General features: G+C 39.3%; 1 protein-coding gene across 11 annotated transcripts in view; it reads left to right on the top strand.

Moving 5' to 3' along the window:
* Adgrg2 (adhesion G protein-coupled receptor G2) overlaps positions 1-25,695 on the top strand; it is a 122,615-nt gene that overhangs the window by 78,009 nt on the left and 18,911 nt on the right. For 4 of the 11 annotated variants that reach the window (XM_050164363.1, XM_050164362.1, XM_050164360.1 and 1 more), the window contains exons 4-16: positions 808-855; positions 3,025-3,063; positions 5,010-5,051; positions 7,239-7,292; positions 10,035-10,090; positions 10,974-11,029; positions 12,118-12,157; positions 12,595-12,632; positions 14,972-15,066; positions 16,085-16,151; positions 21,417-21,817; positions 24,220-24,385; positions 25,240-25,396. In XM_050164363.1, the coding sequence (XP_050020320.1) occupies positions 808-855; positions 3,025-3,063; positions 5,010-5,051; positions 7,239-7,292; positions 10,035-10,090; positions 10,974-11,029; positions 12,118-12,157; positions 12,595-12,632; positions 14,972-15,066; positions 16,085-16,151; positions 21,417-21,817; positions 24,220-24,385; positions 25,240-25,396 (1,259 nt within the window). The remainder of the gene's footprint in view (positions 1-807; positions 856-3,024; positions 3,064-5,009; positions 5,052-7,238; positions 7,293-10,034; positions 10,091-10,973; positions 11,030-12,117; positions 12,158-12,594; positions 12,633-14,971; positions 15,067-16,084; positions 16,152-21,416; positions 21,818-24,219; positions 24,386-25,239; positions 25,397-25,695) is intronic. The other 7 variants (XM_050164368.1, XM_050164366.1, XM_050164370.1 and 4 more) reach the window with 5 other exon arrangements.

The raw sequence follows: 25,695 nt of genomic DNA, 5'->3' as shown, positions 1-25,695 counted from the left end.
GACAAGATATAAAAGCAATAATATGGGATAGACAGGGTGTGTGTGTGTGTGTGTGTGTGTGTGTGTGTGTGTGTGTGTGTTCAGCCAACCCATGAGCATTTTGAGAAAGGCTAGCCACGTGCTTTGTCCATACCAGCTGAAAAGTAAGCTCTTTACTGGAAGACATATTTCAGTTGTGAAGTGTTTGTGATTCTCTCCATGTTTAGGTCAAGATAAAAACCATCGACTCTCTTAAATATTTAAACATGTGAAATGTGTGTGGTAGACTGACTTCCTAGCATAAGAAGAGAGTCATTCCACAAGAAATTTAGAGCTTGATTTATTGACTTAATAGCAGCCATATTTCAAAAGGACTTGCAAAGAAATGGGATAAAATATTAGATTCTAATATTTTATATATATTAGAATATATATGTACACACACAGTGTACCATGGGAAGACTTGGCAGTTGGCAGGAATCATTATGGTAGTGTGGCATCTACATGACGATAGATATCTATGACAATAGTTGAGCAAGTTATTTTAAGTGTTTTCTAGAACTCTTTTGATTGGAAAAAATGAAACTCTCATTTATTTTATTCTGATATGGCTCCTAACTTATTGCCATGGTATTCTAAAGGTGCAGCAGACTCCATGATTTTGAGTCTTGTGGCACTCTTTCTACTTTTTTATGATTGTATCTCAAGAATTCCGACTTCTTAAAATTTCATAAATAATTGTTTCAAGCCAGGGCTATACATTGAAACCTTGGCTCAAAAGAAATACAATTGTTTCAAAGTATTCACTTATTTTCTCTCTCTCTGCAGCTGAATCATCTCTTGTCAGTCTTGTCCCCTACTCCAATGGTACACCAGGCAAGATTTTGAAAATCTTTAAGCCTAGATGTAGTCCAATTTGTTAAGCTTTTGTTTTAATCATTCCTTTGTCTTCTTCTCCTTGGGAAAAATAAAGAGGTAGAAACTGCAAGCCTCAATGGTAAGAATGTTTCTGAAGTAAGGGAAAATAAATAACCCTTCATATGAACAGAAGTATAATGAGTGGTGATAAAGATTTCTATCTCTAAATTATATCTGGGGACACTAAGTAATCCCATATAACCCAGCACTCCAAAATTTAAGGCCTGCCAGCGTGAGAGAGTAAACCATTCTGGTTAACTGATAAAATGTCTGATCATGGAAGGAAAATAAAAAAGAATCCCTCTCCCACCGTAACTATTCTAGGAAAATTCTAGAGACATTGATCACACTTTAAGGACTCCATTTCATCTGCTCTCTAACACAACGCCAACACACTTGACATGACGTATTATTTAAGTGTGGGAAGCACATCCAATGACTTCAATGTGTTCGGCATGAATTTGGAGGACAGGGCGTTCAAAGGCAAGTCTCTTTATGGGTGATTCTTATCAATTTTTAAATACCATGAAATGGACAACAAAAAAATTCTGGCTCCTCATCATGTTAGAGAAAAGGACAAAGAATCTCAGTATATCCCAGGGAGGTAGGTGGAGCAGGACATTCTGTTCTCTCCCCTCTGAGGGGAAACAGTTTTCTATCTTATTTTGGTCAAACCACAACACTTCTCAGAATCTCTTGGTTAAAATAAAATTCAACCCTGTGGTTGGTGGTTAGGGAGCTAAATAATCATAGATGTATCTTACACTGATTGAAACTGATTAAATTCGTAATTTGCCTGCCCAATGCGAAAAACCAACAGTTGTCAGATTTGTGTGTAATTACTTCACGCAGTGAAAAGATTATTTTCAGTTTAGCTTTGGCAGTGGTATCTTTATTGTGTTGTGTGTCGTGTGGGGGATATATGGATGTGTTTGAAGCATGGCAGTGCATTGTGTTTGTTTAGTTGTTTGTTTGTTGAGATGAGGTCCTACTATGTAGCCCAGGCTGACATCAAACTCATAGTTCTTTGGCCTTGGTTTCTTAATTGTTAAGAATTAAAGCATGTGCCACATCCATTTTTTTTCTAAAATTTCATCTCTAATAATAAATTCTAGAATTAGTTTCATTAAAGAAATACCTGTAGAATTCATTTTAATTAGATTTTTTAAATCCAATAGGATTGAAATGAAATCTTCCTAAAGGCTGATAATACCTAAGAGCTCTAAACTTAAACTAGCACTATTTGACTTTTTTTTTTTTTGTAAGAATGTGTCACTGGTAAAAGCTACTAGGCATCCCCAGGGCTATCAAAGTTGTTATTCATGTTGTAAATTTCCTATCCATAAGGGTTTTCTCATTACCATAGAGAGAAAAGGACAACTTTTTTATTTTTTAACATTTTTATTAATTTGGGGAGAATTCCATATAATATATTTTGACCAGAGTCACCCTCCACTCTCCTTACTAACTCCTTGCAGGTTCACTGTCCCCTCCCCACCCAACCCCAACTTCGTGTCTTCTTTTTAAAAATTTAATAACCCATCAACTCCAATTTGTGCTGCCCGTATATTCCTGAATATGGAGCCATCTGCCAAATGGTGGGCAGCCCTTAAAGTTGACTCTCTCTCTCTCTCTCTCCCCCACAAAGGCATCACCTGTCCATAGCTCCTCAATTAGGGATAGTGGGATCTCATGAACCCTTCTCATTCCATGCTACAATGTTAACTGGACTGATCTTCACAGGTAGCCAGAGCTGTGTGAGTTCGTGGGTGCAGGAGTTCTGTCATGTCCAGAAAACACTGCTTCACTCTTGACCTCTAGCTCTTCCAATCTTTCCATCCCCTTTTCTGCAATGCGACAAAAATATTAACATAAATGGGTATAGTTGACTCTAATAAATATTGGAGCGTTGCCATGTGTTACACACATAACACATTCAGAAAGTGCCTTCTCAAAGAATCAAAATGTCTTCAAATTCATCTTGGGGCCGAAGAACAGAGAATAGGTCTGAGGATGTTGCCTCGGCTAGTACCAGTTAGATTTTGCAAAACTCTAACTTCTAGATTTCGGGGAAATTGAAGCGTTTAAAGAATCTGCCAGTAATTACTCTGTTTGTTATTGCTTTAGATGCTGCTTCAGAAGTGTTGTCGACTTTAAACAAAACAGGTAATTTCAAATTATTTCCGGGTGCCATAGCTTGTCTTCTGTGGCTTCTTGAGTTCTTTGTACGTTGAGGCTGATAGATTAGTAAAGGAACAAGTTTCTGTTGTTGCTTTGCTTCTTTCCCTAGGTGTCCAACCTTTGAATGAGTGACCCTGTCATAGAGCCATTATGCTGTTGTTACCACACTCCTAAACTTCCTATTCTGGCCATATCACGCTGCTTAAAAAGAACATTTATTGGTTTTTGAATATCACAACACCTATTAGCTCATAAAATGTAGAATATAGGGAAATACAAAGAAGAAAATAGAAATCATCTTTAGTGTTACTTTACTATTATTGTTAGTAATTTGGTACATTTTCAGTTTTGATCATATATATATATATATATATACATTCATTTGCAATCACATATATACATATATATATACTTACCCCAAGTTTATAGCTTTTTCAGACTAATCATAACTTACAAAGATTTTATATGTCTCTTTTAACTTAATACTAAATTGTAAGCATTTGTCATTGTCTCTTGCTATTAATGACTTGATGCTATTCCATTGTGTGCCACATGCTAAGCATTAAAGTTGTTTGTATTCTTTTAATAGAAGTTGCAATGAACATCCTGATGCCAACATCTTTGCATTCGTCCCTGGTTTCTATAGGATACGTTCCATGGATTGGAAATAATGAGTCAGCAGTATGAATATTTTAAGTCCTTTGAGAACTACTGCCTGTTTACCTTCTAGGAAAATTGTACCCTGACTCATCCTGACCACAGTGGATGAAAATGGCCGTGTCACTGTACCTTTGCTGAGACTACATTATATATTATTAAATCGTCTTCTTGATTCTTTATGGGTTTTTTTCATTGTTGATTATTAGGGAAGTTAAATACTCTTTGGGATTTAGCTATAAAAATACAAGTTTATTTCACAGTTGTGCTTCATTTTCTATGGAGAGAAAAACAGCAAGGCAAAGAAAATAATGTATAAAGGGTTAATGATGACAGTGCAAAGTGGTACCCACCTCTGTAATTACCACCAACCATTGTCCATGAATCACACACTGAAGTGAACTCAATCAGTAACAAACATACAAAAGTTTATGAAAGTGTCCCTATGACATTGTTTATTCTTCAGGGTGTCTCCAAACTTTGAACTTAGTCTTTCCTCTATAATTTACCCATCTTCTCTAGAACACAGAATTTCTCTGCAAATTTGTACCCTGAACGCAGCCGGCAATCCTCCAGATTTCTGAACCTGATTCTCCATCATCTGGGGGCTACAGAGTGGACTTTTTCTGCAAATGTGTTTGGAAAGATATTCCTAAGGCTTGGCTCTTGAGAGGACATTAATATTTGCCTGTGAGCCCCTAACTTGAGTAATCCTGGTTCTACTATGAGCTTGTTATGTAACAGTTGTTGGGTGGTCTTGACTTCTCTGAGAGCAGGTTTATCTGCCAGTACAGCGAGGATAGTACTGCATTACCTCTACAGGAGAAATCAGGATTCTTGAGTGTCAACTATAGTAGCAATGTTTTTGAGTCAGCATGTACTGATTCACATGGCCTTTCATGTCTGGGCCACCTGTTCTTTACAGTCTGAAGGCCCTGTTTCCATCTTAGTCCTACCCACCTGTATTATAAATTCACATTTGTTGGTCCAGTAGTCGTGCCTGGAAATTGAAGTAGAATTACACAAGAAGTGGGATGTGTGATGGGTATGATCTAAGTGTGTAAACATGCGACTCCAACTTTCAGACTTACCCTAGACCAATGCTGCATCATGTTCTGTGAATGAGAGTCCCGTTCATTCTGCTGCTGAGTGATGGGATCTTTAAGATGTCAACAGTGTGCTTTTCTTAGCACTTCACAAAAGAAAAGATACTCATGGCAAATTGTTTTTTTAAGCAACAATTCTGCTCTAATATTTAAATTGCTTCTTTGCAGAAAAAACTAAAATCACTATAGTAAAAACCTCCAATGCATCAGGTATGACTTATTATCAATATCAAGACTTTTCTTTTTATAACTGAAGTAAAACTACAGAAATGGCTGGTATTTGTTATTTCTTTGTCTTTTTTCTTACTTTGTAAAAATAAAATCTGTTCTTAATGAATAGATATGTATTCCTTGGGTACCTAAAATTGCCGTAGATGTTTTGGTCTGTGTAGTAGTCATCAGACACCAGTGCCTACCCTCAAGAATCTTTTTGTCTAAGGGTAAGACAGAGGAAACAAACAGTTAGCTGACAAGCACGTTCATGCAGATATAGTCAGGGATTCTACCAGGACGTTTGTTTGTTTGTTTGTTTGGGTCCTGAAGATTGAACACAGGCCCTGCCATATGCTAAGTGTACATTCTACCACCAAAGCTACATCCCAGACTCACAGATATTTGTAACATGATTAAGATATGTAGGCAATAGAGGGGCTAGTGATAATGAGATTATCCACAAGATATAATAAAAAAGAATGAAAAGGTTGAACATTTTTTAAATGAAGAAATGGTGTGCTTCTAAGTGTCCTGTGCAAGTCCAGGCACACAAGACCTGTCTAACAAAGGCTCTTCATTGACGTCAGTAGGAAAATCTGGTTTACTGCCTGTTTTCTGTAAATAGAATTTTATTGAAACACTGCCCTGCCTCTTTGCTTAAATGATTTTCAGTGGCTAATTTTTTGCTACATAGAATTGAGTTGTTGCAGCAGAAACCATCTAGCTCCCAAAACCTAAAATACTTACTATCTGACCATGCTCAGATAAAGTTCGTCTCAGTCAGGATTTAAAGAATTATCGGAGGTCACATACTGCGGGAGGAATTATAGCTAGCAGTTCTAGAAATGGGAAAGAAAATTTTCACCGAGAAAGAGCAGCAGTGGAGGTGCAGGGAAAGCCTGGAGGAGAATGACAAGCTGAGCAAGCAAGAGAGGAGCGGTCGAAAGGCCACAGAAAGCGTTACTCCCTGCGTCTATACAGTTATAACACGTTGTACAGTGTGACAGTCAGTTGTCCGCAGGACCTAAATTCAGCTGAAGCTTGCCACTCGAACACAAATAAATCATTCTGACAGAAACCATATCACGGGCACTAAGTCAAATTACAATTTTCATTTGCATCCAAACTAATTTCTCTCACAAGAACAAAGTCAGAACACGCAATGGAAATAAACTTGCATTTGGGCATTGAATATATAACTCTGACCAAAGAAGACATAACAAGGAGACAAAATATTGTTTAACACATAATCTTTTTAATGATCTTTGTTCCTTCACTAGTTTACTGAGAACCTCAACAGCATTTGCCTTCCCCACCCTCCCATCTTCTGTGGATTTCTTCCATGGCAACAGAAAGATCCAATTATTGAATGGAACCTTGAGCTCTTTTCAAATCAAACCAAAAGATGCACTTCTTTCGCAAAGGAGAAAGTGTTTCTCAGGTTGATCTGCTTTTAACATGGCTCATTTCATCTCCCATTCATCTCTTCCTTCTTTGTGTGTTTGTGTGGCCGATGGCCTGTCCACTACACAACCTTTTTATTTCCTAGTTAGGATCACCCTCTAGATTGTAAACGCCACCATGCCACACTTTTATTTTACCCACCAGAGTGTAAGCTCCTTGAGGGTAGGGTCTGTATGAGTAAGATCCAGAAAATATAGTAAGTGCTCAGCGAATATACTTTGAATTCTGTAACTTTTGTTCAGGAAGTCAAAGTTGGAACATTACTATTATTTCTAATGTGCATTTGTAGAGCACTCTGTATGAGCTAAGACCAACGTTGGAGTCTTCTAGGATTTCCCTACCTTGGAAGGGAAGGAAGGCCCACGATTCAGGAGTAGCCCTGATTCTCTATGCATGATTTGTTTCCATGGTTCGCTACTTAAATTTGACAGGAGGAGAAATAATTAGAAAGGTGACAAAGAAATTTCAGAGAACGGTTGATGGTCAGACAGTGGTATGCCAAGGAGTGGTAGAGTCACAGCCCATAGCTGCTCATCTAAGTAAGAACACATTCGGCTATTCTTGGTGCAATCTATCCAGCCAATTCTGTTCAGCTTTTTTATGCTTTTGGTCTACATTAGATGCCTTCATTTGCCAATTTTCTTGACAATGCAGTATATGAGCACAGTTATTAGCATGCTTAACCAGCTGGGTTTCTTTCTTCTGTTTTTTTTTTTTCAGGAGTCAAATCTCAGAGAAATATCTGCAATTTGTCGTCTATTTGCAATGACTCAGGTTAGTTCTAGTGAGCATTCCACATTACCAGAGAAGTTTGGTCCTCAGGGAAAATCCTGTTGTGTCTGCGTGTACCTTTCTGGTCTGCCTTTTTATGTTTTTTAACAACCAGGTTTTAAAGTCCCTAATAAAATCAAAAGCAACTTTTAGACCTGGCTGACATTATCTTTCCTTTTTTTAGTCAGAGAAGAGAGATCAACTTCTTTAATATGAAGCATGGGCTCTATAACTAGCCTTTTCACTTTAGCTTTCAATCCATACTAGTTCTAGTAATCTTAGAATTAATTCATGAATATAGTTAATAATAAAATTATTATTGATTGTCATAAGCCACTATTTATATGTAAATCGCTCAAGCCTTTTTATAGGACCTTAAGTTATAGGACTCAAAAACAGGGTATTATCCTTTCTAAAAGTAAAACAAAGCCAGGCTTTTAGAATGTTGAGCCTTTGAGCCTTCGGGTGTTTAATTAAATGCTGATCCCAGTAGTGTCTGAAATGCTTTGCCATCTCTAAGACTGTCCACTATGTTTTTAACATTGAGGTGGAAATCTCTTGAGAACATGCTATTTTTGAAATAGAAATATTTTTTTTTCCTTTTGCCATGGGCCAGAGGCATGAAACAGTCTCTTTTCTCCCATTGATTTGGCTCTCTGGGTTTTCTTCCTTATTAAAACCAATGAAAGCAAATGTGAAAAACAGAAAACTATGCTGTGGCAGGTCAGAACCGGACTGGAGATCATGGGTAGAGAGAAAAGGGAGATAATGATATATTTTATGATATAAAGTCTTGCTATCAATTTCAGTAAATCATTAGAGGAATTTTTACCTTTTTTGTTTTGTTCCTAGTTATAGTGTTATATTTTGTCTGAAAAATATAGGTACTATTTCAAGTAAAAATATGATTGGATAGATTAGAAAACAAGAAAATCTATTTAAATACTTTGTGGATGAGGAGATGTCTCAGAGGTTAAAAGAGCATATTGCTCTTACAGAAGACTGAAGCTTGATGTCTAGCATGTATGGGCAGCTCACAATCACGTGTAACTCTAGGTCCAGGGGAATCCTACACCTTCTTCTCATCTCCAAGGGAACTATTTTCATGCTCACAAAATCACATACATAACTAAAAATAAAATCTAAAACTTAGTATTTTACCAATACTTGCTATTGTGTTAGTGTGAGACTTGCTCATTTGCGCTTTCTGTTGACATGTTTCAAGGACACTCTAAGAGGGAACTGTTAGCTTATTTAGATTTCTTAAAATAGGCAAAGGGTGTGGCTCAGTGCTAGTATATTTGCTTCATATTATGTGGCTCTTGGTTCGATCCCTACCACCACATATGCAAAAAAAATGGATACATTTTATTTTTACACATTTATATAACTTTCTCTTCTTTTTTCCTTTTTCTCTCTCCCCTCTCTTACCCTTCTCTTTACTGTATCCCCATAATGTCATCATTTGTAAGAATCCCCTATGTTTTGTGCTGGGACTAATGTCTAGCTCTATTTTGTGTCTAAATCATATTTGATAACTGAAAATCAAACATGTGGCTATAAATGGTCATCTTGAATAACAGATGCCATAAATCTGGTTAGAGTAATGTTTTCCCCAATTAAGTGACTGAATTGACCATTTGTTGTAGTGACTGTTGAAAACAACTTCATCAGGGAACCAACTCTTCTGGCACCAGAAACGCCACAATATCCTGCCAAAAACTAGAAACCTCTGTTTCTTACAGGTTTCCAGTCTCAGTCCATTAAAGGCCTATGAATAAGCTGGGAGCTATCTGGCCAGGAAGAATTAGGCTGAGGGTCAAAAGGTGGTAGCTTTTCAGTTGTCCATGCAACCAGAACTACTGTGTCACAGTTTAGGCTGTGAACATATGCATTCAACAAGAATGTGAGGGTGACAAACTGTCTCTCTCTCTCTCTCTCTCTCTCTCTCTCTCTCTCTCACACACACACACACATACAGAGAGAGAGAGAGAGAGAGAGAGAGAGAGAGAGAGAGAGAGGATCTAAACAAGTTTCAAAAAAACCTGATTTTAAAAGTACATAATTTTATACAGATTTGAAGTATCCTTATTTTTAGTAATTATAGGCTATATTATTTGAAGTTTGCGTATCAGTATAAAATTTCATTAAATGAACTCAGCAGATTATATTTTTAAATTTGTGTGTTTGTGTGTAACAATACTAATTAAAGAATAAGAGACCCTGAATTTAAGGCCAGGTGGAGATTTGGGGGAGTTGGAGGTGGGAGAGGGAAATGGTGTAATTGAAATACTAGTGTATGAAATCCTCAAAAAAACAAATTTAAAAACTGATGAACAATCGACTTCTATGGGGCTGCTTAGCTGCTAAGGAACAAATTGTCTCTCACTCATCTATATCACTGTAATTCCAACTCTCAAAGATGTTCTTTGAAAGGTCACATTGGAACCATAGTCCCCAATTACCCTTAAAATACAAAAAGTTTCAGCAGGTAGAACTGAAAACATCTTGGCCAGCAGGTGACATTCTCTCTTACTGAATTCCTACATCAAATTCACAGCTCCCGTCTTCTGAAAATTCTGTTGGCAAGCAATGAATAAACCACCAATAGGGGAGTAGGATTCAAATTGAAGATTATGATTAAACTTTTTATAAAATAATGCAATGACCTTGTAATGTGTTGTATTACTTCCTCAAACTATAAGGACACAAGTCTTACATTTCTTTCTGAAAATTTATTTTTAGTGTTTTTTAGAGGTGAGATAGTGTTTCAGTATGATGACGCCCACAATGTAACCCAGGTAGGCTTTCAAGATTTTCTTTAACTGCAATCTTCCAACCAAAGTGTATATTTCCATGCGTTTAAAGATTTTCCAAAGATTCAGATTATTTGTGATTCTTGATATGTTTGATCTATGAACAACTTTAAGTAAAATATGTCTCCTTGACTTTCTAGCTTTGTGCTAAGGGCTTAAATTCATAATAATAATGTTATTTTTCTAATACTTCTATTTTAGTTTTTATTGGGTTTGCTTGCTGAATAAGAATGGTAATTTTGCACAGTCCTAGTACCAGTTAAAAGTATTGAATGACTTTAGAAATTCCTAGCAACAAATATATATGTATATATTTGTGTATGTATATGTATTTTGAGTCTAATAAGAATTTTCCAGATCTGGTTGTGTCCCCCATTTGGGAGAACCAAATACAGTGATGCACACCTTGGCAACCTAAACTGAGCCAGAGGATCTAGGCCAAATGTGTTTGCTCATTCCTTGACTATTTCCTAAATGCCTACTATATGCTAGGGCCTGGTCTGGGTGCTAGGAATACAGGAATGGCACCGTCAAATTTTCCTTTCTACACTGATGTACCTTAACTCTGAAACCTGTCATGAGGAGAGCTTTAATAGGACTGTTTGGGGAAAACCCTTGAACAGAAGAAATACAGAACTCATTGACTCTGACACTTTAAAAATCAAGCCAGACTGGCTCAGCCAATGGGGATGCACTCCTGGGTACCCCATTATCTCTGCCACTTCAGTTTGATCATCACTAGTTTAGAGAGTTAGGATTCACTCTCTAGGGAGGAATTCTTTGTGTGGATAAAAACGGAACTTCTTGTCAGAGAATGTGTTTAAAGATGGTGCTTGCTGTTTTCTTAATGAATTCTCACCTCCAACAGAATCAAGAAACGGCTAATGGCACTTTCACTGGAGTCCGGTCTCTAAGCGAACTGAAGTGAGTGATGTGCTGTTTGCTTTAAAACCTCATCTACACCATGTGGAAAGATACGGTTGAGCTAGTTTTTTGCTTTTGGAGACCAAGAATAGGATACAGCAACGTAAAAGATACAACGAAAATTGGTTCTTGCCTATTTAGCAAACTAACCAGTTATCTGTTGCCAGCTAATAGTCCCCTGAGCTTGTTCCCTCTGCTGCTCTGAAATTAAACAACAGCTTCATCTGAATCGGTATTTGAATTTTAATACAACTCATTATCCAGCATTATTGTTAGACAAGTTCAAGTCCAGACTTTATGCAGGAGTATTCAACTTAAGGCCAGCAAGCCGCATGCAGCTGAGGAGAGCTATGAAAACAGGCCCAGCACAAAATTACAAACATACTTAAGACATCCTTAGACTTGTTTTGGTAACTCGATTGCATGTTTTTTTTTTAAAAAAATATGAACTTTGTAGATGAAAACATTATGCCACAATGTCAGAAGATGGGATGCACATTACTATATACCATTTGTTCATATTGTCATGAAACGACAGTGATTTAAAAGTCAGAGAAGGAACAATGGGCATTGCAGAAAGAAATGAAAATATTGTAGGAGCAGGAATGGAGGCGAAGAATGAGAGAAATCCCCACAGGGGAGTTGGAGGAGGGGGAGACAGGGCCGGAGTCTTGGAGAGAAAGCTGTGTCCATTGATGGCAGATGAGATATTAATCAGAGGCCCGGGATGAGTGGCTTACCTTTTTCAGATGTCTTTGCCCCGGGCCAGCTCTTCCTTTGGCTGTCTGCCAAAAGAAGCTGCCTTGGGGTTTGCAGTAGCCTAATGAATTACATGATTGCTCAACAATAATTTATATCTTGCTCTTAGCTAGGGCTGATCCATCTCCCATCTGGTTAGTTTTCCTTGTCTTATAAATAATTGATTGCCCCTACATAGCAATCTCTCATTATACCCCATGTCTCTTCAGAGTGAACACTGTAAGCAGTACATACCACATGCTCAATCTAACTGCTTAAAAAGCTACATGTTTCAAATTTCACATCACTAATGATCTCCTTCATGTTAATTTCTCTCATTCTATTAACAGGCGATCAGAGCTCAACAAAACGCTACAGACTTTAAGTGAGGTAACCATAGTGTAACCTTTACCGTGTTTGTCATTATTTCAAGGGAGTGTATGGAATTCTGTGTTCTTGGAGATTCACATTCAGGTCCTCCCAAGTCTATCTGACGGTGAATGAACCCATTGCATTGTTCCGAATCTCAGAACTAAGAGCTATGGGTGGCCACTGTGAGGAGGTAGGATTGCTGTTAGGTAAGACTGAAAGTTTCTTCAAATAAAATCTGCAGGAGATTGAGCTAACTTGTATCCAAGTGAGCTCTCTTGACACTGGGGCAGCCAAACAGAGTGTGTGTGGCCTGAATATACTATGCTGGGAACTCAACAGGGCTGTACAATATCTCCAGGAGTTGTGGTTCCAAAATTCTGTGATTAGCCCTGGATCATCTTCTCTGATATTTCTAGCTGATGAAGTAATGTATATATTTTATTTATTTATTTCAGACTTACTTTATAGTGTGTGCTACAGCAGAGACCCAAAAGTAAGTTATTTTTAATTTTTTATAGGAATCCTTTCTCCATTTATGGAAATAAAGCACCAAGGAAGCTTAGTTAAATTTTCAACTCAGAGACTTTCCTCTAACATAAACACCAGTGACATTTTATATTCATATTTTTATAAATACAAATTACTCTGTCAACCTCCTTCTTCTCATTTCCCTGGGCCATCAGTGTCCTTAACTCTGAAGTGGCTCACATTAGGTCAAGCAAGGTAAATGCCAGGCAGAAAAGAAGACTTACAATGAGGAGCTTTGGAAAGGAGAAAGGGGACAGGACCACACTGAGCATAAAACTAGAGATGGGAAACAGTATATGCAGGAGTGAAGCAATTATTGGGGGCTGTACAGGTAACTATTTTAAGTTGTATCCTTTGGAGTTCCTAGCTGCATAGTCAGTGACTTGTAAAGTGGTAAACTCACTACAAAACCCCTGAGCATTCAAAGCCCTATAAAATGTCAATTTTCACCCATCAACTATTCATGACCACAAATTATGGCAAGTCTTTCATAAAATTATATGCTGGATTCTTACATACTGTGGGTATCTACTTCATTTTTTTCTCCCCAATACTTTCAGCATTAATTTCTTTCTACCTACGTCATTAGAAATGGAGAGAATAGCTTTAATAGTCATCTGATATCTAGACTGAATTCCAAGGAGATTTGGGAATTAAGAGACCTTACCATTTATCTTAGACTGGTTTTTAGAAAGTTGTTTATGCTGAAATTTGAAATGTCTAGGGGCACTAGGCAAATGGTCAGGTATTTTAGGGGGGAGAGCAAAAATTAAAAATGTCAAGGTGCTTATCTTTGCTGCCAAGTTGCATGCCTGCAAAACAAACCTGAAGCCAGGTGTGGACTGCAGGTCTCTGGTCTGAAGAATCCGTGAATGGGAGCCTGATGTCTCTTATAATAGATTTTTGAGGGTAAAGTATAGACAGACTGTATGTATTAGTCAGGGTTCTCTAGAGAAACAAAACTTATAGAACACACACACACACACACACGACTAGCGGACTGTGGTCCAGCTTTTCTAACAATTGTTATCTCCCACAAGAAGGTCCAAGCATCCACGAAACTGCCTAGGCTCCCACGAAACCAATAGGTCCAGTAGAATCAAAAACCCATTGCCATTGTTCTTGAGGTCTCAGTAGTCCTCCTTATCCGCTATGATCAGCGAGACCAGTTTTGACCCAGGCTTTTTCAGACCCAGGCCAGCTGGCCTTGGTGAGTTCCCAATCCCCATTGTCTCAGTGTATGGGTGCACCCCTCCCGGTCCTAAGTTCCTTGCTTGTGCTCTCTCTCCTTCTGCTCCTGATTTGGACCTTGAGATTTCAGTCCGGTGATCCAATGTGGTTCTCTGTCTCTGTCTCCTTTCATCGCCTGATGAAGTTTAATATTCAGGAGAAATATTCAGGATTTTCTTTGGGTTCTCCTTCTTATTTAGCTTCTCTAAGAACCCGAATTATAGGTTCAATGTCCTTTATTTATGGCTAGAAACCAAATATGAGTGAGAACATTAGTTTCGTGGATGCTCACCTTACTAGACCTGGATGGAGGTGGGTGGTCCTTGGACTTCCCACAGGGCAGAGAACCCTGATTGCTTTTTGGGCTGACGAGGGAGGGGGACTTGATTGGGGGTGGGGGAGGGAAAGGGGAGGCGGCGGTGGGGAAGAGACAGAAATCTTTAATAAATAAATAAATAAATTAAAAAAAAATAAATAAATGGTATGTCAGCAAAAAAAAAAAAAAAAAAAAAAAAAAAAAAAAAAAAAAAAAAAAGAAGAAGGTCCAAGCATCCAGTAGTTGCTCAGTTCTCAAGGCTGGATGTCTCAGCTGGCCATCAGTATACTCTGGAATCCCAAAGAAGTAGGCTCTAATGTCAATGAAGGAATGAACTTGCTATTGAGAGTGATACCAAGCAGTCAAAGAGAGAACAAGCTTCCTTCTCCCTTGCTCTTTACATAGGCTGCCAGCAGAAGGTGTGGCCCAGATTAAGGCTGGACCTTCCCACCTCAAAGATCTGGATTAGAAGTGGGTCTTCACACTTCAAAGAGCGAATTTAGAAAAGATCCTTCACAGCCATTTGGATTTTAGTTACTTCTAGATGTAGTCAAGTAGACAACCAATAATAGCCACCACACTCTACAAAATGGGTGTTTGTAAGGCTACTGGGGTAATATTGCAAAGTAAACACTTTTAAGTGTCCCTTTCCTCACTCTTGAGTTTGCAAAATCAATTACAAAGTATAGACACATTTCCAATAAATATACTAACTATCCCTACATACTAACATTGGCTGTGTGTGTTTCTCTTTACAGCACATTAAACTGTACATTCACAATAAAACTGAACGATACGACAGATGTGTGTGCCATGATGGTTATTTTCACAACTGTACAGATTTGGCCAATGGGTAAGATGTCTCTGTCTGCGGCTGTGCTCTTTTTCGTGTGAATTTTTATGTCTAAAAAGATTCTTTTTTTCCTGTTTTCCTATAAACTATCAATATATTGTCTGAAAACATGATTTTAAAACCTCTATTGAGATGGAGGGCTTTGAGTAGAATATTCAGTGGATTGTTGCTTGGCCTTGTCTGATTCATCTTTAATCAATAAGTAAGCTATGTGTATTTATGTGTACACTGATGTTTTGGTGTTCTTTGTAGAATTTCTAAGGAAGGCTAGTTAGCGTATGCATAATCTCATATGCTTAAGTTTTTTCTGTGGAACATTAAAGTTTACTCTCAGCAGTTTTCAAGTATACAATATAGTAACTATAGTCACCATGTCACATAATAGGTCTCTTGAAGTCTAACTGAATTTTCTTATCCTATAATCAAAAATTTTCCAATTTTTCATTTGAAATGGTCTGGTAACCCCCAATTTCATTCTCAGTTTCCATGAGTTTGACCTTTGTAGACTCCACAAGTAAAGTAAGATCATGTGATATTTGATTTTCTATGCCTGGTCTGTTTCACTGAAGCTAATTTTCTCCAGGATATGTTTACTTCTTACTCTCTCTTGGGAGTTTCTGAAGATAGATATTGCAAATACACAACCAAACAGAAAAAAGTCAATGAATATTTTAGCATGTATTTTATATATAATTGTTACTATAAACACAGTAAATAAATTTTATCGCTGATTCTAGACAATTACTCTTTAAAGACACAAGCTATCAGTATAATAATCACATATTATATGAGTCTGGGCTTCTATTTTGCTTTATTATTTTAGTTTTTTGAGACAGGGTTTTTCTGCATAGCCATGGCTGGCCTGGAACTTGCTCTGTAGACCAGACTGGCCTCAAACTCACTGAGATTCGCCTGCCTCCTGAGTGCTGGGATTAAAGGTGTGCGCCACCACCACCCGGATTTTGTTTTCTTCTTAACTATGCATTTCCTTTTCCTTTTATTGTTTTGTCCCCTTTAGAACAGTGCTGCTGTTCTCTCAAGACTCCCTGCCCTTCTTCACCAGAAGAATTAGAAAAACTGCAGTGGTATGTAACATACTTTGCTGAACTTCTCATAAATAAATAAATAGCAGAAACTAATAATATGTGGTAATAAAATGGTATATACATATAATATTCAATCACCATACTAGCTATCTTAGGGTTTTATTGCTATGAAGAGACACCATGACTATGGCAACTCTTATATATAAAAAAAAGACATTTAATTGGGATTGGTTTACAGTATCAGAGGTTTAGTCCATTATTATCTTCGTGGGCAGGAAGCATGGTGCATGCAAGCAGACATGGTACTGGAGAAGGACCTGAGCGTTCTACATCTTGATCTGCAGACAGCAGAAAGAGGTGGCCACACAGGGCAGGACCTGAGCATCTGAGACCTCAAAGCCTGCCCCCTAGTGACACACTTCCTCCAACAAAGCCACACCTACCTCAGCAAAGCCACATTTTCTAATAGTGCCACTCCTTATAAGCCTGTGGGGGGGGGGCATTTTCTGCCATATCACCACAGTAGCTAAGGATGATCAAGATTTTCAGACTGAAGAGAAGCTTTCAATTTTAGAGAAAACGGTTTTCTGTTCTGTGGAGCTTCCATTTGGACTACTGTCTAAAGACAGTGTTTCTCGATCTTGTAAAGACACTTGGAAGATGCTGGATGAAGGACATGTGGAACTCTTGTTTGGCCATCTTTCTATAAGCCAAAACTTAGCTCAAATTTTAGTTTTTGAAAATGCTGATTCCTAATCCCCACCCTCAGATATATATTCTGGCACAGAATGAGCTGAGATATACCCTGGGTATTTAAGGCTTTAAAGCCCTTCTCTCAAAAGGCTGCGGTAGGAGGCTCCCCTTGAGCTTGCGGCCACCCTGAGTCACATAGTATGTCTGAATTTCAGCCTGGACTGCATAGATTAAGACCCTCTCTCAAAAATGCAAGCTAAAGGGGATAAAGGCACTTTCGGCGATTGTAATGTACAATCAAAACTGAGAATCTCTTCTATAAACTCAATTCTTTTTGGAGGGGAACTGGAAAGAAGATTGCAAAAGTCACATATAATGTGGTCATGAGTATAACAAAATAGACATAGAAAAAAATGAAAGAACCAAAGGAAATATTCACATGACTACCCATGACTGACCTGCCAGAATATTTTATTATCTCCATTCCCTCCTTCTCCTTTTCCTCTTCTCTGCCTTTTCTTTCTTTTACTTTACAGAATTTTCTATGATCAGAAAACAATAGTTAGGGTATTTTTAACTGTGTAGGTTCTTTGTATGTATATTATGATGTCTGGTTTTATGTTTTTATGGGATTCTATGTGTGCAAACGTGTGTGTCTGCATCTATACATGTTTTTCATGCTTTTTCTTTGATTCTTTCTCTTCTGATTCTTTGTTTGTTTTGTCCTATTTCAGTTTGTTCCTTTTTGTTTTATTATTGTTCCTTCGATGCCGGGAGAAAGAATATGGATCTGGAAGGAGTTGAAGGAGGAGAAATTGTAATCAGAATATACTGTATGACAAAAGTTTATTTTTAATAAAAGAGAAAAGACATACATAACTTAAAATTTTGAAGCTTCTCATATGGGAAGAGAAGGCTAAGTGAACCCTGTCAGCCCAAAATGGGTCATATAGCTGGGCTATGTTAAAACACTGGGCTCGTGAGATACTTAACATTCTCTAAGGATCTGTAGCATTTTTGCAATAAAGACTGAAGAGAAACATGCCCTATTAAGCATAACATCCTCCATTAAGTGAGATGGTGAGAACTGTTTAGAGGATAGGATGTCAGAATTTGAGCAAAAGCCATTGCTCTTAAGACAGCATCCATCCCCTCTAAAAGGCTGCCCATTCAGAGTTATTAGGAGGAAGCAGGCCATAGAAAACAGGGCATAATCAGGCTCATGCCCGGTCACTGCCCTCGTTCTCTACCACACATCCACGTTCGTTCTAGAGCAGGTGCTTTCCTACCTTCAAAGTCTTAGGTCACGTGGGGAAATGAACTCTGTAAATTAGAAAATGAATTTGATCCGTCTCAACCATTCCCATATGCATCGGTCCCTGTACACCATTTGAAATGTGAATTGTGACCCGGTGAGCCTGGTATTCTGCATTTTCAACAAACTCCTGGAGGAAGCCAGTGCTGCTGGTCCCTGAACCCCACTTTGACATAGATGTTTTGTTTTTAATACAAGGTCTCATCATGTAACTCTGGCTGGTCTGGATCTCATTATGTAGACCAGGCTAGCCTAAAACTCACAGAGATCCGCCTGCCTCTGTCTCCCCAGTGCTGGGATTAAAGATGTGTGCCAGTATACTTTTCTTCTTACTCCCACTTTGAAGACTGAAGGATACAGGCAATAGAGTGATGCAATGTTTTTTTTTTTTTTTTTTTTTTTTTTTTACCCATGGCCTTATGCATAAGTCATTGGGGGAGATAAAACGAAAACAGTTCCCGCCTCCTACCTTCAGAAATTGGTATGGTATAGCACAAGCTTCTGAGTTTTTACAAACCCGGAGTGAGATGATTCTAATGTGAAGCCAAACGTGAGAGCTATTGAGCTGGAACTGTATGATCACTGCGTCCTTCGGATTGCTAGAAACACCTGGGACACTATGAAAACATGCTAATGTGCCGGAATACCCTTCCAGGGTGCCAGGGCTGCTCTAGGTTTGGGTGTGGGTGGTGATGACTCGGGTCTAGAGCTCCTTAGCCGTCATCAGGTGCTAAGTGCACAGCAGATGCATGTGACTGCACGTAGGCCGCCCTCTGCCAGGAAGAATGTTCAAAGAGGCACTCAGGCCGGTGCTCAGTCCCAGGAATTTCAGAGCAGCTGTATGGGACGGGCCTCTAGGCCCTAGCATTGAAGAGTGATGCCATCCTACTACTCCGTTGTTGGCTTGGCTGCTTCACTCAGGGGCTGAAGGGTAGGAACTAGCATGACCAACAGGAATCTAAAGTAGCCTCTTTCTAGCGGAACCCTATGATGGCAGCCTGTAGTGGGAGTCTGACTTCTGCAGGCTCCATATGTCTTAAAGACAGCCTCATGTACACTTTGCATGGCCCCTTTCCACAACATGACCAGATGGATTGCTGTAGTATATGACAAAGAGAAAGGCCTCTCATGGGCATTGAGTAAATAATCCAGAGGGCTCTCTTTGTCTCTGTGTCTATGGCTTTCTATCTCTCTGTCTCTGTCTCACTCTCTTGCCCCCTCTGAAGACAGGACCTCATGTCTTAAACCTCCTAATTTTATAGTCACTATGTAGTCAATGACCTTGAACTCCAGAGCCTCCTGTCTCTCCTTCCCAAATGCCAGGGTCGCCAGCTTATATGGTGCTTGGAATCAAACCCCGTGCTTCATACCTGCTAAGCAAGCACACTACTAACAAAGCTACAGCCCAGTCCACCGACACTTCCTTAGGGTTATGCTTATTTCAAGCTCCTGCCTTAGTTAGGGTTACTGTTGCTGCGATGAAACACCATGACTAAGAGCAAGTTGGGAAGGAAATGGTTTACTTGGCTTGCACTTGCATATCATAGTCCATAATTGGAGCAAGTCAGGAGAGAAACTTAAACAGGGCAGGAATCCGGAGGCCAGAACTGATGCAGGGGCCATGGAAAAGTGCAACTTACTTGGCTTGCTCCCCATAACTTGTTCAGCCTTTTCTTATAGAACCCAGAACCAGCAGCCCAGAAATGGCCCCACCCACAATGGGCTGGGCCCTTCCCAGTCAGTCACTAATCAAGAAAATGCCTTACATCTGGTTTTATAGAGGCATCTTCTCAATGGTGAAACGGCGGCTTAGATTAAAGTAGACAATTGTGTAGGTATTGCACAACTTTAATGAAAACAAGACTCACGAAACCAAGGTTCCAGCGAAGTACCAGAAGCAGGAAGGGGGCGCGGCTTCTGCGCACCCAATTTATCAGTAAACATTTGCCCGAGGCGAGCCCGCCCAAAAGGCGGGCTTATCCCTACACAATGGAGGTTTCCTTCTTTAAGACAGATAACTAGTTTCTGTGTCAGACTGACATAAGACTGGCCAGCACAGCTCCTCAATATAACCATCCTCCCTCGTCTTGTCTAAGAGAAGCTCTAAGAACATACTTTCATCGGTTTTCTGTCTCCATCTAAAACTGATCTATCAGAGACATCCCTGGGTGTTTATTGTCCACCCTGGTTACTCCTCCATAGTGTGTTCTAAGAGAGACGGATCACGTGCAGATAGTAGGTGAGTTCTTAACCTTTGATGACCAGGACGTTAACCTGAGATCCCTTACACTCTATCCCAAAATCGACGGAATGAGGTGCGAGGGTAAGCCACGGAACTCTGTGTCCTCTATCTCTTCCTCCTTCTACCTATCTTAGATTCCTCATTTCTGGAGCAAAATACCAGATAGGGGCAACTGAAGGGGAGAAGCGATTCATTTTGCTTTTCAGTTTGTTATGGCGGCACAAGTGTGAGGGGGGCTGGTCACACTGCACCCACAGTCTCAAAGCTGACAGAGATGAACGCTGGTGCTCAGCTTGCTTTCTTCTTGGTTTCTTTTTACTCCAGATCCCCAGCCCAGGTATGGTGATATCCACATTCAGAGTGGGTCTTCTCTCCTCAGTTAAGCCTGTCTGCAAACACCCTCATAGATATAGGGTGTCTTCTAGCTGACTCTAAATCTATTCAAGTTGCAATGTAGTCTGTCTGCCTATCTGTGTGGATATGATTTCCCAAGTTTTCTAATAGAGCTCATTAGAGTTGAGTACTACTGAACTTAAGCAACATTGAAGGGTAGTTGACTGACAAGCCAGAGACTCTGTTTGGCCCCAGCTTGATTTATATTTTTATCCAACCAATATTTCTTGATCACTTACATGTGCTAGTGACCACTGTACCTGGCTACAATGATATGAAATTAGTTAAGACAGATTTCTAGTGTAATGAAACCAGGTGGGTTATGGGACATTTCATATGTCTCTCATCCAGGAACAGAGAGAATGTTACAAGATCCCCTCAACCGAGTGAAAGTTAGTATGACATAGAGCTGTAGAGCAGCCATATATCTAGCAGGGAATCACCATTGCGATTTGTAGAGTAATGCTAATTTCTCTCCCTGGGAAATATGAAGGAAGCAGGGGCAGAAGCCAGTGTCAGAGGCCCAGAGAATGTGAAGTGTCCAGTCTTTTAGCGTGAAACCCTATTAACTTGGTGGTACCAGAAAGCAGCTGGGCTTGGTGACTCAGCCCTCAGTACCTTATTGGTGTCTCATATGTGTCTCTCTGATTTTGTCCTTTAGCGAACTGAAGGATCCTGTTGTCTGTCTTGCTTATCAGCCACATGGCCCACCGTTATCTTCTTCCAGCAAGCCCTTGCCAGTTGTACCTCAGGCCACCATTTTGACCCACGTCGCTAGTGACTTCTCTTTGGATGAACCCCTTGATCATGCCTCTGTGACCCCAAGCACACCCTCTCTGGCACAAGAGAGTCACCTTTCATCTCCCCAGCCTGCAGCCTCCCTGGTTTCCAGTCCTGCCATTGACATGCCTGTTCAACCTGTAGCTGCTTCTTCCTCTTTGCCCCAAACTGATCTTCCCCATAGCCTGCCACCTACACAGTCCTCCCTTTCTTCTCTTACCACATCAGCACCCTCTGTCCCTGAAAAAGTGGTCACCATCAGCATGCCTCCTGATGAGACAGGTAAATATGGGAAGCCAAGCTGATTGTGGATGTTGGGATTTGGGCTTCCTACAATGCAGCTGCTACCTTGCAAATCAAGACACATGATAAGACCCCCTTTTAAGTCGCTCTTCTGAAAGATTTGGAAGACCCAGGCTTAAGACCTCACATGCACCAAAAGCTAAAATGAACAGCTTGGCACGTTCTGATCTATTCCATGTGATGATGTGTGGATAACTGATGCCAGTTTCATTTGACTAGGAGCAATAGTATATGTGGAAAAGCCATGGACACTGCAAACGGTTCCCAGGAGCCACGTGGGCTTAGTAGCGTGGCAGTAAAGGGAAGAGGGAAAGGAACACAGAGTATTCCAGAGTGTCTGGAACTTTAGTTCCGTGAATAAGAAGCAGGCCTTCCTTTGAAATCAGAGGATGGGTTTGTTGTGGCACACACCTTTAAGTCCAGCACTTGGGTCTCTGTGAGGTTGAGGCTAGCCTGGTTTACAAAGAAATCTTGTCTCAAAAGAAACAAAAAAAAAAAAAAAAGAAGAAGAAGAGGAGGAGGAAGAAGAAGAAATTAGAAGATGGGAAACAAAGCCTAATTTAGTATATTACTGTGGAGCTCAGCTTATGGTTTGTGCTCCTCTTCCATCATGCCAGCATCTCCAAGGGGGTTTTGGAGCTTCTTCTAGGTGACTTACTATTTCTCCCAATAAGCACTGTTCTCAAATTAGTTTAAAATAAATGTAGAAATTTTAGGCAAAATTATGGAATCATAATTGAAGAGAAGGTTTAATGGCTGAATAATACATTATAATTGAAATTCATTGCCCTAGGCCGACAGTGTTTTTTTTTTTTTCCATAGCTATTCCTATTGACTCTTAGAAGCAATCAGACTACCCCATCAAGAGGACCCTGAGCCTATGCTTCTACTTTTAGGACAGCAGAAGGGTAGCACCATATGCATAGCAGCTGCTCATCAGAGTATAACCTAGTAGTTAAAAAGTCACTAAAGCTTAATGACTCCATAAGAGAAGAGTGATTATATAAGACATGCTACTTCAACACGATGGCTGTCGTGCAATGACGTGAACCATTAGAATAGCTGTACAAAAATGTGAGGATACTTTAAAATCTTGATGTGAAGAGATGATGGCCCAACAAACAGCTCTGTGTTCATAATAGTATGGATGCACATGGATAGAGACCAGAAAGGAATATGCAAAATAAGAAATCAGATATTACTGATAAATTTAAGAATCATTTTTGTGTTTTTAAAGTTTTGAGTGTGGTGTAGTTCTAGCATTTAGAAGGTCAAGACAGGATGATCAGGGATCAGGAGTTCAAGGGCAGTCTTGGCTACTTGAGATCTTGTCTCAAAAAATTTGATATCTAGTACCACGAAAACAGAGGGAGGGAGAGAGAGAGAGAGAGAGAGAGAGAGAGAGAGAGAGAGAGAGAGAGAGAGAGAGAGAGAGAGAGAGAGAGAGAGAGAGAGAGAGAGAGAGAGAGAGAGAAAGGAGAGAGAGAGAGAGACTGACAGACATACAGATAGAGACACAGAGATTTTTGTTGTTAAGGACAGGTTTATGTCGTTAATGTTTAATTTTTTAATTGAACACTATAAAAACAACATATAGCTGATAATCTGACCGTTGACTTCATAATTTCTTGTTCATAAAAAGCTTCTAGTAGTGTGCATAAAATTCTGTCCAAATGATATAAATTAAATACTAGTGAATTATTAGTATTTATATCACTCTATGTGATGTGGTTTTATATTTTTAGTCAGACTTACTGAAATATAATTTACATACAATAAAAGTTTTTCAGTTCTATGAATAAATGAAATTTTCATAGTTTTATTGCATTAGATAAGCATCTGTGGTCATGTAACCAACATCACAATCAAGATATATAACTTTTTTCACAACCTCTACAGTTCCCTTGTGTCTCTTTGAATTCAGAACTTAACCTCTACCCCTGGCCACGGATACATTGTGTTTCCCTGTAGTTATAACTTTGCTAATATGTCATATGAAGAGAATCATATACAATGTGTCCTTTTGAGTTTGGATTTTTTCATTTTGCATAATGTGTTGAACAAGTGGGGAGCCGTCCATGTTGTTGAATGTATTAGTAGCTAATTTATTTTTACCACTAAATAATGTTCCATTGTAGAGATACCCTAACTTATCCATCCATTTTTCAGTTCTGGGACATTTGGGTTATTTCTAGTTTAGAACTATTATAAAAAAGGCCACTATGGAAAATCATAACTAAGTCTTCTAAACACATATATCTGCTTTTTTTTGGACAAATACCTGAGAGTAAGCTGACCACATTATAGGGTCTATAAATCTTTATCTTTAGAAGTGATTTTCACATCATGAATTCATAACTTGACTCTGTTTTTTAATACAGAAGTTGTCAACACCAGCAGTGTTCCTGACCTAGAGGCTCAAGTCTCACAGATGGAGAAATTGTTGTCCTTGGGAGGCTTAGAGCCTAACCTTGCAGGCGAAATGGTAAACCGAGTCAGCAAACTCCTCCACTCTCCACCTGCTTTGCTAGCCCCTCTGGCTCAAAGGTATGACTTAGCCAACAGAAAGGGCGTCTTCTGCCTGGTTCAGAGAATGAGCCACAGTAGCAGAGCTTTCTGTTTTGAATGAATGAGTTTATTAAGCATATAACAAGCAAAAGCAAGAATAAATATTGGGTAACAGAAAGAAGCAACAGATAGCAGAACATCAGTAAATTGGGGGCTCAAAACATTCAGCAGAAAAAAATTGATGAAAGTAGCCCAATTAAGAAAGGAATCAAAGGATGACATTTTCAAATTGGGGACTTAGAACATCTAGCAGAAACCAACCGAGGTAGTCCACTAGATTTCCCAGTTGAGAGAGTCAGGGGAAAGGGTCTTCTTTGCTACCTCCATGGGTGAGCTTTCAGCCTCCAGTTCCTGCTGTAGGCATTTTTATATTATGAGATAAGCGCTAGTAACTTACCTTGTAAATAGTTGACGTTCTAGCTCTTCTCAAGGACACATTGTTTTTAATATACTTTGCTACTTGTTTTTTTTTTTCCTTTCTCCTTGTTACAGAATTAGAGAAGCAGCCAGTTCCAGGAAAAGGTGCTTTAAATAACAGTTTGGAGAACTGTAGAAATAAACATGCTGGAGTCAAGTACAGGAGGGCCCTCCTTACTCCAAGAGTTCCCTTTTAACAATGTTTAACAACACATAGCAATTTACCTACATAATGTATATTACAGGGTGCTAAGAGGGCCCCCGCTAATGCTAAAGATACTGCTTATGTGACTAGTGATAGCCAAGTATTTGCTCTCAAGGACTAGGTGCATAATGATTTCCAGTTGCTACCTTATATTAGAATGGGGGAGAAAGAGAATAGAGGACTAAATCAAAACTGCCAATTGTCTTTACAGGCTGCTAAAAGTGGTAGATGACATTGGCTTACAGCTGAATTTTCCAAATACAACCATCAGTCTAACTTCCCCTTCTTTGGCTCTTGCTGTGGTCAGAGTGAATGCCAGTAATTTCAACTCAATGACCTTTGCAGCCCAAGATCCTGCAAATCTTCAGGTACAATCTTATTTCTTATAGAAACGTTTTCTTGTGCGTGATTGGAGTCCCTGTTGCGGTTCCTGATGGAGGCAATTACTGTTGATTATCAGGGGTGATATTCAGCTTTCAAAAGATTGCATATCTGAGTCTTTTAATTTTAGTACTCAGGAGGTGATGGCAGGTGGAGCTCTTTGAGTTCAAGGCCAACCTGGTGTACAGAGCAGCCAGCGAAACACCAAGAGAATAAAAACTGGCTGACGTTGTTTTCAGATGTGAGTCAGTGGTATAGGACATGTTTTGCATACATGAGGCCCTGG

This window comes from Alexandromys fortis, unplaced genomic scaffold, assembly GCF_014885135.2.
Source record: "Alexandromys fortis isolate MF-2015 unplaced genomic scaffold, M_Fortis_MF-2015_v1.1 scaffold_147, whole genome shotgun sequence".
NCBI lineage: Eukaryota > Metazoa > Chordata > Mammalia > Rodentia > Cricetidae > Alexandromys > Alexandromys fortis.
The sequence above is the reverse complement of the archived record's forward strand: the minus strand, read 5'-3'. Positions and strand labels throughout refer to the sequence as shown.